Here is a 14,467-nt window from a genome sequence, read left to right as displayed (position 1 = left end):
TATTTCAATCAAATCTCTGTATTATTTTAATAATGGAGCATTCTGCCCTTTGTAAAAGCAGAATTCACAGTTATTGCTTTGAATCTTATTCAGTTGTACGGACCACCGATGGTTGTGACAGTGTGTTTCATTAGGAGAAAGAATTGTTTAGTCCTAAATACAAGACTTACCATGACATAATAATGAAGACCATCAATTACTATCTCAAGTTTTGCCGTCTTTGAACTCCTCTCTTGTTCAAGTTCCCCTGTGAAAGAAAGTCATTTGACGTATTCACAAACCAAATCGCCTTATTGTTTGTCAAACTAACCTTGTACGATGATACTTTTTAGAGGATGAGACACTCTGAGCAAAAATCTGCGAGGGTTGAAGGCCAGGTCGAGTGACATGTCCCTGGGGATGGATGACTTTGGAGTAGCCAGGAGGAGATGCAGAGAAGCTTCTTTGGGAAACCAGTTGTCTACCTGAAGTCAAAGATAGACTTTTGATATTCTTAAGCCATGCTATCATAATAGCATTCCTATGGCAATATGACCAAAGAACAGAAATTCAGCATCATATTTTCTAGTACCAGTGGGACCATTGCGTAGGCAGCCTCAAGCAAGTAGTAATGGAGACCTCGGTCTAATTTAAGCAGCCGAATGGATAGGTGGGTGGGACCTGAGGGTGGGAGCGAGATGCCCCCAAAAGCTGTGGGGTAGGATGCATTGGCGCAAAGTTGCCAACCGACCATCTTTGACCCTGTGAGGAGAGATGACATGCTATATTTATTTTTTTGTATAGCTTGTCTATAGGATTTCAATTGAATTTCTTACACGTCTTTGGTGTGCAGGCAGTCTGCTGGATGTGACTCTTTGGACCTTGAATCTCCTCTCTGTGATCGCCACTGAGTTGAAATACTCGGGAGCTGTTGAACACATGCGGTTGTAGACAAACCCTTGCCTACAAATGGTTTCTTGACAGTGAATATTTTGTCGGAGGGAAATCTGCGCTTACCTAAGAGACATGACGTCCATGGAATCTTCCGGCGTGTTAAGCGTGACTCTGAGATCTTGCCCCTCCTGCATGTGGACACTCCCATCCAAACTGGTGGAGCTCACGAGTTCAGACATCCAGTCCACTGCAGCACGACCCAGGGTGCCATCAACGCCCATCCTGGCGGACAAGCCTACAAAAGCACTGGGGAAATAGACACAACTCAACACAGAATCCAAACTCCATGATGAGACTACAAAGATCATAAAACACTCAAATAGCTTTTTTGTAGATGTCCATTTACTTGGGTTTAATGTAACCGCTGAGGGAGAAATGAGACGTATCCCTGAAGTTGATGTTTCCCTTGAGCCGCAGTGAAAGAAAGCAAGTCGTATTAGTGGCTATTTTTACAGGTAAGCCCGACAAAGACGGTAGAATCAACTCTTGTGTCGACAGCACTGCCCTGTGATTCAACTGAACCTCCTGACCCTGGAAAACAAAGGAGACATAAGAGACCATTTGGGACTCTAATACAGATGGTGACAATGACGATACAACCACCAGGACACCTTGAGCAGTTTGACAGCCAGTCCCGCTGCACTAAGTGACATCAGGTCGATTTGCGCAGAGAGATCGTCGCACGTAAACACGCTGAGTTCATGCCCAAACACTTTCACACTAAGCCAACACTTCAGGCCTTCCTCTTTCATTTTTTTCCTTGTGAGTAACTGAAAAACAAATGTACATTTCTGAGCACATACTGTACAACGCCTCTGATAAGGCACCGGCGTTGTCGTTGTGACCCCACCAATCCCCTGGCTTGCTTCAGATAACTGTTAGTGCTGGACAAACATGAGTCTTTCGCTCCATTTATTTTGCCTCTTGTCCTCCTCGCCTCCTTGGACACTGTATTCCTTTGATCCGAAGAAGTGGGTTCTTTATTGTGACCCAAAATGCTCTTCAGAAGTGGTTCAGCATTCTCAATGTGAAGATCAACCTACAATAAAAATCGGGTGTGTAAGGAGGCCTACTGGAAACAAATGCACTGTAGTTGTATTTTTATTATTATTATTATATATTTTTTTTAAACGCCACCCACTTCTAGAAGGTTGCTGGCTCGACCGTGAAAATATACTGTAAGGTTTGCGGAGGTAGACCTCGGAAGAAATGACTTGGGGGAGAATATGACGGTTGTCTCCACATTTGTGGTTCCTATGCCTGTTCAAAAAGAGAAATCTGAATGAAGAGTGTACTATTCTTATGAATAAACATTTGCAAAATAATCAGTCTTACCATTTGTGACTGTGTAGTCTGAATAAGAAGAGTATTTCAAAAAATCCGCTTCAAAGTCTCTGCTGATTATGTCGTGAGGCAGAGACTCAGTGAGGGTCTGCTTCATGGGGTCTTCACTTCGCAGGATATTAGTGAGGTGGCTCCACACAAACGAACCCACTGGTCAGACACACAAAATGAATGGCAAAGATTAAAAAAAAAAAATTAATGTCATGCTTATTTGCTTATGCAGTATCTCTTTATCAAATAGTCATCTACCAACCTTGGTTAGAGTTTTCATTTCGCAAGATCACCTTCACCGCTTCGAACAAATCTTGATCTGGGCAGCGCATGAGCTCCTGGTATGCTGCAATCCTGACCTCCGGATCCTCCAGGGAGGAGCGGTACAGCTGCAACAGCAAAGTCGTCTGAAAAAAGGAAACTGCTGTCAGTCACTCATGACAGATTCTCGCTAACCTCTTCACCTCTTCAACTCGGCCTGTCATGCAGTATGAATTTAGACACTTATGGACTTTTGTAGAATTCGCTCCCGCAAATCTGTGTATTTACAGGAAACGTGGGACAATGAGGAATGAGTTCACTTTATGCAAAATGCTGTCATATCTACTCACATTAGTTGAGCAATGAAAACGCCTGAAGGCTTTAATGGCTGCTAGTCTCAGCTCCAAAGGTGCTGAGCGGGTGAGTCCACAGTGATTTAACAGAGGGATGAAGGTTGACGCAGCCAGGCCAATGTTACCCACAGATTTCATTGCATAAATAAACTGTTGGATTAAATGGGATCATTTACAACAGGCACTGTACTGGACACTTAATTATTATTAATTACAAATGTGAAGATTGTACCTCTTTCACTTTTGCAGGACCTTGTGGTTGACAGCATTCCTTCAAGGCAACTTCTAGTGTCTGTATGAAGGCCTGTACCTGAGGAAGTTCAATGCAGGGAGTCATGGAGCGCTGACATAGTTGATTGATCAGGGCCGATCCAACCAGCAGAGCTTTGTCCCGCACCTCTTGGACATGAACTAAAGTCTTTCACAAAAAAGCACAGCGTTTCAATGCTTTCATTCATCCCGTGAAAAAAGTTCAAACTTCATGCCATCCAGATGTTCCTACATTGAGGGAGTGTATGATCTGTGGCGAAGGGTTAGGGATGAGGGCCATGGCGGTGAGAAAAGAACGAGCCTGTTCGTCGTCCAGTTCTTTCTCCTTCATGAGATCAGTCAATAGTGTGATGCAGTTTTCTGAGCCACAAGCAGGTAATGCATCCAACAAGGGTTGCCTGTCCCAACAGTGAATAGACATTAGATAAACATTTGCTATGGTTGTGGAATGTTGAGTTCACGTCAATGAAAATGAGAGTAAACACAAGAACATATTTACAACAAAATAGCTAAATTGAGAGTTGATTGCTGGCCTTACAAAGATTCATTTCATGTAGATCTGGCATATATGATTTCATTAATAGAACGCTGACGGCACTGACCAGTCATTGCGGCACTTGAAAGACGCTTCCTGCCAAAGTGTCTTGAGCTGCGGCAGGGTCAGTTCTCTTAGCTGAAAAGTCAACTGAAGAAACCATTGTGATACCTAGAAGTGTGAAAAGAAAAAAATATCACATTATGGTATATTTTACACTACTCTAAAAAAATTTTGGAAAATCCCTCTTCTGAAATTTTACCCAGTACTCGTAGATTTTTGTGAGTAGTATTGTCATTTGAAATCTGTTGGATTTTAAATCTATGTACCTCTTGCGGACGGGACGTGACGCTGCACAACATCCGCATAGTTTGGCTGATTTGGTGAGGAGTGAAAATATTCCCGAGTCTTGCGGTTCCTTCATCCTCAAACTGCAAGTCAGCTTGCGTCCCAAAACCTAAAGAATCTGCCAGAGTAATAACGTACTGTACGTGATGTTTTTTGTGTTTTGTCATTTCCATTCCATGAAAGACCAAATTCCATCAATTACCTGCTCCTGAAACGCTGCCTGGCTGTGCTCTGAGCAACCGCAAAGTTGACTCAGTTTGCGTCTTCACTTGTCCTGCAGTCTTAGACCACGTTGCTATGGATACAGTTTCGGTACAGTTGACCTCTTCCATAACTGCAGAGCCAAAGGCCTGGATACAGCGCAGCTCTGACTGCACTGACTGTTCATAAGGCAAACATGTTTAATATAACACCGATATAAAAAAAAAAAATAGACAATGTGAATGAACTCACCGTGTCCCCTGTTAGAGGTACTGAATGAGCCCAGAATTGTGCCAGTCTTGATTGTTGACACTGGTTCAGAAACCTGATTTTCAACAGTAATCGCCCTCGCCTTTCATACAAGCTAGTGCACGTTCCATGCACATCCGTCTGAAGAGGGGAACAATTTAAAATAAAATTAAAAAAACACGACTCTTCATTGTGTGCATGTTAACCTAATATGATGAGGGGTTAGTACACTAGACATGATGTTATGAATGAATGTATGTGAGGGATTTCTATCATCAGATAATAAAAAAGTAATTTCTTTAGGACCATGGTAAATATCGCAAAAATATCAATATTGCTATATTCAATAACCATATCACATGATTTTTCAACACCGTGCAGCCCTATTCTGAGTCCATAGCAGCGCTAATATCAAACGGGACCAGATCTCACCTCTGTTTCCAAATGTTTAGATTCTGTGTGGGAGGTCTGGAGCATGCTCAGAAATGCTCTTTTAATGTTCAACGTCCACATCTGCTCCCCCTCCTGGATACATAGCGTAAAGACCTTTCCCCCCTGGAGGGAGAATGTCAGGGGTGTTCTCTCCAGCGACTCTCTGGGTAAGAAAAACACCAGCTGAGCTCACCGAGAACCAAAAACACAGATGAGTATCATATATCAAGATCAGTGCATGTGTTGAGTACTGATGCATAAGCAGTATGTTTGTTCTGGAATTACCTTAAGCTTTTTAACCGAGGCACAGAGTGTTCTTTCTGAGGGGAAAGTCTCTTTATCTGTGGATTTCTTATCTACGACACAATTCCCACATTGTGAGCAATCTCGTGTTTTCTTTATATAACAGAAACAGACAGAATCTAACCTGCATCCTTAGATGGCATTCGGAGATGGCATCAATATCAACCACACAGTCCAGTACCAGTCCATTTCTGCCGGCATTTGATCCATGGAGGGATGTGGTGATTGCCGTTTTATACCTGTAAGTATACCTCATCCCTTTCTGATAGGACACATCAGTGGTAGGGAACGCTAGGGACATGCATGAATAACATTATTGATGAGATTTTAAGGTTTTCCAGCAAAATCATTGAAGCGCAATTTGCGCAAAGTCCCACAAATATTTCTTACCTGCACAACTTGAATCACAGAGATCAGACGACTGAAAGCAATCAGCTCCTACAAGAAAAGACAAAGCACATCTCACACATGTTGATAAAGCTCACTTTCACACTGAAACTCACCAAGTAGGAGACAAAGAAAAGCTACATGCAGGCAGTAAAACCAGGGCATAGCCATTGCAGCCCTAAGTCACAGCAGGTCCTTCTGCCTCAGGGGCTCCACATGAAAGTGAGATGAAAACGAAGTACTGTTCCCAACCACTGAAAGACCACACTTGTATGAGCAGGATCTCCACAGTGACCCTCGCTGCTCACAGCAACCAATCAGGAAATACCTTCCAGGCTGGAGCTACAAACACACTCTGGACCAATCACTTCTCATCCCTGGAAACGAAAAGTAGCTGAACATATGGCACTTGGACAGTAAAGAAAACTGCTGTAACTGTGTAATAGTCATTGCTATATACAGAGATGCCTTGAAATACATGTGACACTACTTATGAGATTTAAGTGAGTGTGATTTTTATTTTGCTTTTACTTGAGAGCAAAAAAATGATACAATGAGCACTGTGTGGCGACAGTGAACGCGACTCAACTCACTTCACAATATTTAAAAAATAAAAAAAGGCTCCAAGATGCTCAATAAAGAAAACAAAGGGATAAATGTACATTACCTATTTGAAATAAAACAAGATAACGGTTCCTTAAATCTACTAGCTTAATGCTTATACATAATGGGAAACCCTATCGACTGGTTGACGAATAACACTTTTGTGTTAAAAGAAGTAACAGCTATTTATACACCAAAAGCGCAACAACACAAACAATATTATTATTGATAACAATTTTACTCTTAGCAATAAAAACTAATTGAGTCACTTACAATAATTGAGTCAAATTAATCTTCCTTTGTTTGAACTATCAACTATCTGAATGACAGATATGCCGACGGTGCCACTGAAAAGTTGCTCGACATGGCTACACTCCTGGATCCGCGATTTAAAGCGGCTTACATTAAAGAGGAGAGAGTCGACCTCACGAAGACGAGAGCTTCTGCCGAAATAGAAACAGCAGCACCAGCAATCTCCATCCTGGCACCATCTGCAGAGGAACTGGAGCCCCCGACAGCCAAGCAAGCCAAGAAGAGTTTGTCCAGCTACTTCAAGAAAACAGCAGCACCCAATTGCCAAGGTACATCAAAGCCAAGCAGAGCGTCCATTGAACTGGAGCTTACCATGTACCTGCAGACAGCTGACCTGGATCCTGAGGAGGATCCTCACGTATGGTGGAGGCAGCACGAGGTCAACTTTCCATTGGTGGCGAAGCTTGCCAGAAAATATCTGTGCATCCCCGCGACTAGTTTTCCGTCGGAGCGGATCTTTGGTACTATTGGAGACATGGAAGACATCGTGTCAGAAGCCTGAAAGAGTTGACCAGCTTGTGTTCCTGTCTGTCAACTTGTGAAACATATGACACAAAATGCAATGTGTTATTTTAAGAAGTTTCATTTCATCTTAGACCTAAAAAAAAATAGTCCTCTCCAAAAATATGTTCAAAGCCAAGGCAATTATTTGTTTTTGTTGTGTAAAGAAGGGTGTCAGATAAAAAAAAAAAATGACTTTCAAGTTATTTACATCTGCATGCAAACAACAAATCTTAAATAAATTTCATTGTTGGTATTTTTTTTTACATATTGTAGTTGGGTGAGTATTTTTTTACCAGTCTTTTTCTGCACAAATATCTCTACTTCTATTTAAATGTAGGGTGTGAGTACTTTGGGTTTCTGCAAAGACTCAGCCTATCATCACTCCATTACATGTTGGCACTGACGTATAAGAGAATAGAGCCATCTAGTGTCACAGTTTTGAAGTTCAAAAATGCAAAGAGAGGATGACTGGAAGCCATGTTTTTAACTTTAAGGAAAAAAAGTCCGAAACATCCCACACACCTTTCATCCTCCACTCCTCCCACTATCCTTGCTTAACCAAAGCTCAAGCTTGCCAGCCTTCCACGATGCACCCGCCAGGGCGCCACGGGTCCACGCCCGTGCTGCGACGTCAGGCAGTCTGTCGTTAAAGATGCATTCAGGTACAAGGAAAAATCGGACGTAGGAAAACCATCTTACAGGACTCGAATTGTAGGCAACCTTTGGCTCTACTTGTGGGCTAGATTTGCTATTTAAAGTATGTTTGAAAGTTAAATTACTCGATATTTGAACTATTGGGCACACATAATGACGCGAACGTGTTGTTTTTGCCCAAATTCCATTTCATCTACAAAGTCGAAACTTTTTAAAACGATGGACAGTGAACGCACCAGCGGTCCGGATCAGGGGGCGTAGGTTTACCACCGGCTCACTCAGACACAATGAACCGTCAGTCAGAGGGGTACACGCATGTTGGCTTGGCGGAACTGGCACCATTTTAACCCACTTTTAGCCACTCTTGTACATTTCTTTGATGTACATGACAATTAAGGAAGCGGAGGAGCTCTTTATGGGGTTTACAAGTGCAGCTACGTCGAGTTTGATGAAAACGAGGTCGGGAGTAGACTACAGTAGTTAGCCCCTCCTGCCTGCTGGAACCCCCGCCACCCACCTCATTTATTTTTGCTACTTTTTGGACCCCAAGATTAACCATGTCGGTCACCGCATCCTCTGACTACTTCGCCGCCGAATGTTTGGTCTCGATATCGAGTGGACCGGTTTTGCACAGACCCACCCCGGTGGCTCTCGCCGCCAGCCAGCCGAGTACCACCGCGGGCCTGCTCCCTGGGGAGCACGACGGCTCGAACGAGGACCGCGAAGTACGGGAGACCCTGAGGTTGGAGGGGGCCAACATGATGACCGTGGCCGGTATCCTCACAGACCTCCACGGCAAGTTCCGGCCCATGTCGGCCTACTCTGAGAGTAGCAACTCATCGTGCGGTGGGGAAAGCGGTTACACCACGTTGTCGGACCCCACCACCCCGACCATGACCCCCTCCGCTACCCCGGTCCCCGGACAGCAACCGCCGAGGGGGGGAGCGGGAGGCGTGGGGCCCCCACGCTCCCCCGTGAAGAGGCACCACTGCACTTTTGACGGATGCGACCGAGTTTACGGGAAATCATCTCACTTGAAGGCACACATCCGGACACACACAGGTACCGAAACAACAGATAGCGAAGTCACATGTTCTGGGTGGCGCATGGTTGACGCCTTTAGCTCAATTTCTTCCTTTTCCCTAACCCCCGTGAAGGCAACATCGAAAACACGTAATGAATAACTTTTTGTACAGTAATGGGCTTCCTTCCGTTTTGTGCCAACTTAGTGGCAGTTGTTTTAATCGAATGTGATCCTCAACCTGTTGTCGAACAAAAGCCACAAGAGGGGGAAAGAAAGCTACCCCCTTAGCGAAGCCAACAAAGAAGTAAACTAACAAAAGAACTGGGCTGGACGTTAAAACCGGTGACAACCTCTTCCCTGACTCGATTTGCATATGAAATGAACGTAAGGCGAAACCTACGCGTTTTCGTTGCCAGACACTGTCTCTCCTGTTGATGGCAGCACATTACACTCAGTTATTAGAATACACCCACCCCCTCTGCATACACACAGCGAGCACCTTATATGCACATTTTCAAAAATCCTGATTAGATTGAACGTCGCAAAAGTCATGCGACGTTAAGGAGGCTCGGGAAACACTTATATTATGGCCACAGGTTAAATCGATAAACGAGTAGATGTTTTGTAAACGTTTGTTGAACATGCTTGTCATTCAAATGTAATCCTCCTAGTCGTCTGCATGGGCTAAATCGCCCCCCCCCCTTCTCATTACGAATCACTAACTTGTGACGCTTTTTATGAAACGGAAAAAGCCGATAACATCGAACGTCACGTTTTATGCGACGTTTAATGTGCTTGGTAATTTCAAAATGACGTTGCACCTTCTTATGAAGTCGTTTCAATAAACGTAATCCGCACAATGTGTTGACACTACGATGCGCCTTCCGATGAGCTAAAAATGAACACGCTGTTCTAAAATGAACAAATTATTTTTCAAATGATCGGGAACATGATGCTTTCGGGGTCCTTGAGCAGGCGCAAAGAGATTAAGGACAGGAAATGGCTCAAAGAAAACAGCGATGGGAACGCCCACAAAGTGGTCTGCAACAACAACGTGGTGTGGGCTTTGTGATCTTAAAAATGGCTCCGAGCATCCTCCTCTCTTATCCTTCGCTGCTCGTGGAGGCTTGTGTGTTGGATTAAGGCTAGCAGTATATTAGCAAAAAACTAATCCGTTTGATTTGAATCCCTTACTACTCTTTTTCTTCATGTATTTAACAGTGCAGTTAGCCGCTGCTATTATTGTGACGTAACTGCATACGTGCCATACTCAAACTCACAGGAATTATATCTTGGAACTTGAGGATGGCTTTTCAAAGTGCACAACAATAATCCCTGCTCCCTGCATGCACGTTTTAATAAAGCAAAATCAATTTGCAGGCAATTGATTGATTGGATAATCTGTAGCGTGTAGCCATCGCCATATGCACATACTACCAAGCGGTGCTGTAACCGTGAATTACTGTTGCTGTTTTTCAGGCGAGAGGCCCTTTCCATGCACCTGGCCCGACTGCGAAAAGAAGTTTGCCCGCTCCGACGAGCTGGCCCGCCACACCCGCACACACACGGGGGAGAAACGCTTCATGTGCCCGTTATGCGACAAGCGCTTCATGCGCAGCGACCATCTGATCAAGCACGCCCGGCGTCACCCCAATTTCCAACCTGCCATGTTGGGGCGCAACAAGGGCATGTCCTCTCCCAGCCTGAATGTCCACCATTAGATGGTTCAGGTCACTTGGGGCAGGAGCATCGACGGTCACCAGTGAGGGATTAACCAGCTACAATTAGTTTCATTGAGGAAAAAAAAATTAAGCATTGCTCTATTGTGCTTAAGCGGCGCAAGTACAAAAATCCACACGGGGCTGGATGTGAGTCGCTAGTAGCATTAGCAGCGCAGCCCGCACAGAGGAGTCATGTGACCACTTTCCACCTGCAACATGAAAAGGGTTGTGTATTGTTGGCTGTTTCTTCGAGGGACCAGTTCCAAATCCTTAAATTCAGATTTCGACGTGCTTTTCGATCCCACTTGATTGATTCCTGGAATTGATTTGGCTCTACTGCACTTTCTTTTCAAATCGCCGCTGTGTTCAAATCTAGCAAAACCGCTAGTTTTTTGTTTTGTTTTTTAAATGACAAATGGAAGAGAATACAGTCCAATGTGAAGCTACACAACTCATTTATGTCATACAAGATTTTCTACTTCTGATTTGGGACATAGTAGGTCTCCCGGAAGGATCACACCAGCAGATTAGGACATTATATCGCGAGTGGATATTTTAAATAAATAAAAAAAACACTTTGTTATTCATTTATGGTTGGTAGGATCTACTAAAATGAAATGATTTTTGCCTCCTATCAAAATGTGGGTTTCTTTTCTCAGGTGGGATCTGATAAGAGTTGGAATCGAAAAAAGCAGATTTCAATTGACAAAAATCAACCCAACCCTCAAACCATATCAGACTCTCAATCTGCAGGGATTTTTTTTTTCCTATTTCTGTCAAAATCTGCACATCACAGCAACACAACAGCCAAATCTCCTCTGTCATTTCGTGGTTATTTTGTAAATTGTTGCCGTACTCTGCAGTAGCATTTATTTACTGTGGGTAGCACAATAATATTCTGATGTTAGTTTAGCACAGCAACAGCTAGAAGATTATTTCTATTTTGAGCTCTACCGATTCCATGTTTTTGCAAGTTTTAGTGGTGATACATTCCTTTTCTTTTTGTCCTAAAATTGCATTGAAGCATCATCCCAAATTATTTCTTTTTTATATTAAATCTAACCATAGATTAAATATCAATTTGGCCATCAAGTGGCTCAGGCTTCACTGTAGAAGAACTGTTTGCACGTGATTCTTAAGACATCCTGTAGGACCCTGGAAGCGCTGACACATAATACGCAGTAGTATTATGTCTAATAATGATGCAAATGTATATAAGCTTCAAGCTTTTAATGTAGACAAAAAAAGTATAATGCAGCTAGCAGCAGAAGTAATACATGTGATGTAGTCCTTATATTAGGGGGAACCGTATGGGCTTGATAGGAAGGCCTTTGCCTGCGTGTGTTGGCGTGTACGCTTTCGCCTTAGATTCTTTTTGTTTTTAACTCTTATTATTTGCTCGTGACAGACGATTTTTGATGTGCTACCTTTGAAGTAAACGCACCGAGTCCATGAGTGGTGCGGAGCCAGATAGCGAAATACCTTTCGGAATATAAACAGGTTTTCCCTCACACAGCAGCCTTATAAACGAGACTCTTGCCGTCTGGCGTTCATGTGGTACTGCTGAGCTAAGTAGAAAATAGAACGGGTACAAAATGTGATTCGACTTTTCTGTTTGTTGTAAGAGACTAAAAGGGAGATGGCGGTGATGTTGAGAGCAAATACCAAATATACTGGAGAAAGATCTGTTTTCCAAATGCATCTCAGTTGATTTTGGTGACACATGGGCCCCACAGCCTTTTCTTCTGACCCAAAACTGTAGAAAAGAAAGTCTGGATTAGTTATTAGCTTAGTTATTTTTTTTATTTAACGCGCAATGATGCTAGATTTTGTTTCATTCATCTTGACCTCACACAGATGTCATCTTTCTGAGTTTTGGGGAAAACAATACAGGCCCAAAACTCAGCCTGTACATTAAACATCGCGATAACGCAGAGGGATCAATTCAAAGACGGTCCAGACTTTTTTTTTTTTTTTATTGTTTTGTACTATCCAACATCCAGACACATTCACACTAACAAGAAAAAAACACTACCCGCCTGTAGTCAGCGGTCTTACACTTGATATCTGACTCCAGTCCAACGTGATTCAACAATGTTGCTATTTCAATCTTTTTGAGTGTAAAATGAAGTTCGGGTTCTTCTTTTCTTCTGTTTGACGCACTAGGGGGGCTAAAAAGTTAACTTCAGAGAAGTTAAAGACGCCAACAGCGGTGCCAACGAAAATGCTAACTGGGCCCTGACAGTTGTCGTCGCTAATCACCGTCAGCGTAACGTCCGCAACTTTGCTAGTCGCGGCGTTCCACAGGGCAACTCACTCACTCTTACAAAGCAAACCTCAGTTTTCCCTACATCGTTTGTCCAGCATGGACCTATTTTCTTTTAGCCTCAACACCTATTCAGGAGATTCTGAAAGCCTTAAACTACATTACAACCACCATGTTTACAGTTTGATCACTGCATAAGTATATACACATTGTCTTCTTTTTGGGCTCTTTACACAAAAGATCCTTATGCAATGTGGCACTTTTTGTCTTACAAGTGTTCAGTACTTGGCTCCAAAACGTGTCAGGGCAGTGTGACTATGCGTCTTCAAGAAAACTCTGTGGAACTTTATAAACTATGTTGCTAGGTTGTCAAACTGCCTTTACTCTTAAGTGCTCTAGAAAGGGTGACAAAATGTGTTGTGTTTCGACTCACGAAGAACATATCTTTGTTTTTCCTGTTCCACAATCACTCATGCATCTTCATATACGGGTCAATATTAACATCAAGTGCCTTTGGAGTCCTCATCAGAATCAGTGGCCAAACCTTAAAAGAAAAATGTCCACCCTATCGACAAGCTCACATATTTTTTGAAAAAATAACTTGATTAGTTAGCATCTCTAACCACTTAAACTCAACATAATTCAATGGAAAAAAACTTTTGATAGTATAATGAGGACGTCTCAAAGACCTAATGCTGATTTTGACTCATACAGTCTCAATATTCATCCCAATGACAACTGCACTCATTGGACTCAGTGTTTTGCTTTTTTTTTTTTTAATCATCAGTTTTTGGTTACTGCTGGCAGTGACTTGGGACGCACGGACAGTTTTTCCCACTCATTCACACTAACTACCTGTTTTCCCCCACTTTCCAATGGCTGTACTTATGTCCATTTTCTCTCTCACACGCACACACACACAAAGAGTGTGTCCTCACAAAGACTCTTCAGGTTTTAAAGCGATCATATTGCAATAAGAACATACCTCACAGTTTTTCTTCTTTTCTTTGTTTCTGCAAAATCCATCCAATATGTCTCTGTCATTGACACCCCAAGATCCTGTTGCAACATCACAGTTCTCGCACACTTCTTATCGAACGTCTAATGTTGACATGTGTAACATTAATGACTCCGCTGCATGAATTTTGCTCCAAAGCAGTTATTGAAATGAAAAGCAAAAAAAAAATACTGGTAGTCTGTCACTTCACTGCAGTTATTAATTGTGGAAAAAAAAGCTCAGTCCAAATTGTTCATATCACTAAATGTGCTGTGTTGGACGCATTATCCACTTTGGATTTCCTTTTATGTGCTGCCTCTCTGTGGGGGTTACAAAAAAAAAAAAAAGATCATTACTTTCCACCACACTAATTGAGATATGCACATTGTACAGGAAAGGGTGTTTTTTTTTTTTATTGTCTTTTTCTTTTTTTAATTAAAAATCCTCTTATGAAAAGGCTCTAGTTAAGGATAATAGGAGGAACTGTGGAATGGAATAATTGCTGCAACAAGCTGTTTTGATATTTATATTCTCAGGTTTGTTCACGTTTTCAGCATCAGGCTTTCTAGATTTCTTGTGCGACACAAGCACATTTTATTCCTTTTTAGCTGGTTAATTTATTACGAAACGTATCATTTGTGTGGTTTGATTTCTTTCATAACTATTTTTGTGACATGGAACTGCTAATGTTTTAAAAAGGGTTCCGCTGTTTGCTTGACATAAAATGCTTTTCATTCTGCCTTTTTTTTTTTTCAATAAAAAGCCCTAAGTTTGTTCAA

General features: G+C 42.5%; 2 protein-coding genes across 2 annotated transcripts in view; one reads left to right on the top strand and one right to left on the bottom strand.

Moving 5' to 3' along the window:
• Nucleotides 1-9,350, bottom strand: part of LOC133165050 (uncharacterized) — a 26,098-nt gene extending 16,748 nt beyond the window's left edge. The window contains exons 1-26 of the mRNA XM_061294407.1: nucleotides 9,105-9,350; nucleotides 7,549-7,666; nucleotides 6,835-6,986; nucleotides 5,724-6,759; nucleotides 5,611-5,658; nucleotides 5,345-5,511; nucleotides 5,203-5,273; nucleotides 4,918-5,080; nucleotides 4,489-4,626; nucleotides 4,238-4,415; nucleotides 4,017-4,153; nucleotides 3,755-3,858; nucleotides 3,385-3,550; nucleotides 3,115-3,300; nucleotides 2,880-3,032; nucleotides 2,531-2,675; nucleotides 2,269-2,427; nucleotides 2,075-2,193; nucleotides 1,784-1,972; nucleotides 1,545-1,703; nucleotides 1,280-1,464; nucleotides 997-1,179; nucleotides 816-907; nucleotides 572-741; nucleotides 311-464; nucleotides 171-247 (exon numbers count right to left, since the gene is read on the bottom strand). Of these exons, the coding sequence (XP_061150391.1) occupies nucleotides 171-247; nucleotides 311-464; nucleotides 572-741; nucleotides 816-907; nucleotides 997-1,179; nucleotides 1,280-1,464; nucleotides 1,545-1,703; nucleotides 1,784-1,972; nucleotides 2,075-2,193; nucleotides 2,269-2,427; nucleotides 2,531-2,675; nucleotides 2,880-3,032; nucleotides 3,115-3,300; nucleotides 3,385-3,550; nucleotides 3,755-3,858; nucleotides 4,017-4,153; nucleotides 4,238-4,415; nucleotides 4,489-4,626; nucleotides 4,918-5,080; nucleotides 5,203-5,273; nucleotides 5,345-5,511; nucleotides 5,611-5,658; nucleotides 5,724-5,778 (3,198 nt within the window). The 5' untranslated portion in view covers nucleotides 5,779-6,759; nucleotides 6,835-6,986; nucleotides 7,549-7,666; nucleotides 9,105-9,350. The remainder of the gene's footprint in view (nucleotides 1-170; nucleotides 248-310; nucleotides 465-571; nucleotides 742-815; nucleotides 908-996; nucleotides 1,180-1,279; nucleotides 1,465-1,544; nucleotides 1,704-1,783; nucleotides 1,973-2,074; nucleotides 2,194-2,268; nucleotides 2,428-2,530; nucleotides 2,676-2,879; nucleotides 3,033-3,114; nucleotides 3,301-3,384; nucleotides 3,551-3,754; nucleotides 3,859-4,016; nucleotides 4,154-4,237; nucleotides 4,416-4,488; nucleotides 4,627-4,917; nucleotides 5,081-5,202; nucleotides 5,274-5,344; nucleotides 5,512-5,610; nucleotides 5,659-5,723; nucleotides 6,760-6,834; nucleotides 6,987-7,548; nucleotides 7,667-9,104) is intronic.
• On the top strand, nucleotides 7,929-14,467 carry zgc:153115 (uncharacterized protein LOC768186 homolog). The gene is made up of 2 exons (XM_061294657.1): nucleotides 7,929-8,742; nucleotides 10,184-14,467. The coding sequence occupies exons 1-2, from the start codon at nucleotides 8,238-8,240 to the stop codon at nucleotides 10,423-10,425; spliced, it is 747 nt and encodes a 248-aa protein (XP_061150641.1). The 5' UTR covers nucleotides 7,929-8,237; the 3' UTR covers nucleotides 10,426-14,467.

Source organism: Syngnathus typhle, linkage group LG13 (genome assembly GCF_033458585.1).
Source record: "Syngnathus typhle isolate RoL2023-S1 ecotype Sweden linkage group LG13, RoL_Styp_1.0, whole genome shotgun sequence".
Taxonomy (NCBI): domain Eukaryota; kingdom Metazoa; phylum Chordata; class Actinopteri; order Syngnathiformes; family Syngnathidae; genus Syngnathus; species Syngnathus typhle.
The sequence above is the reverse complement of the archived record's forward strand: the minus strand, read 5'-3'. Positions and strand labels throughout refer to the sequence as shown.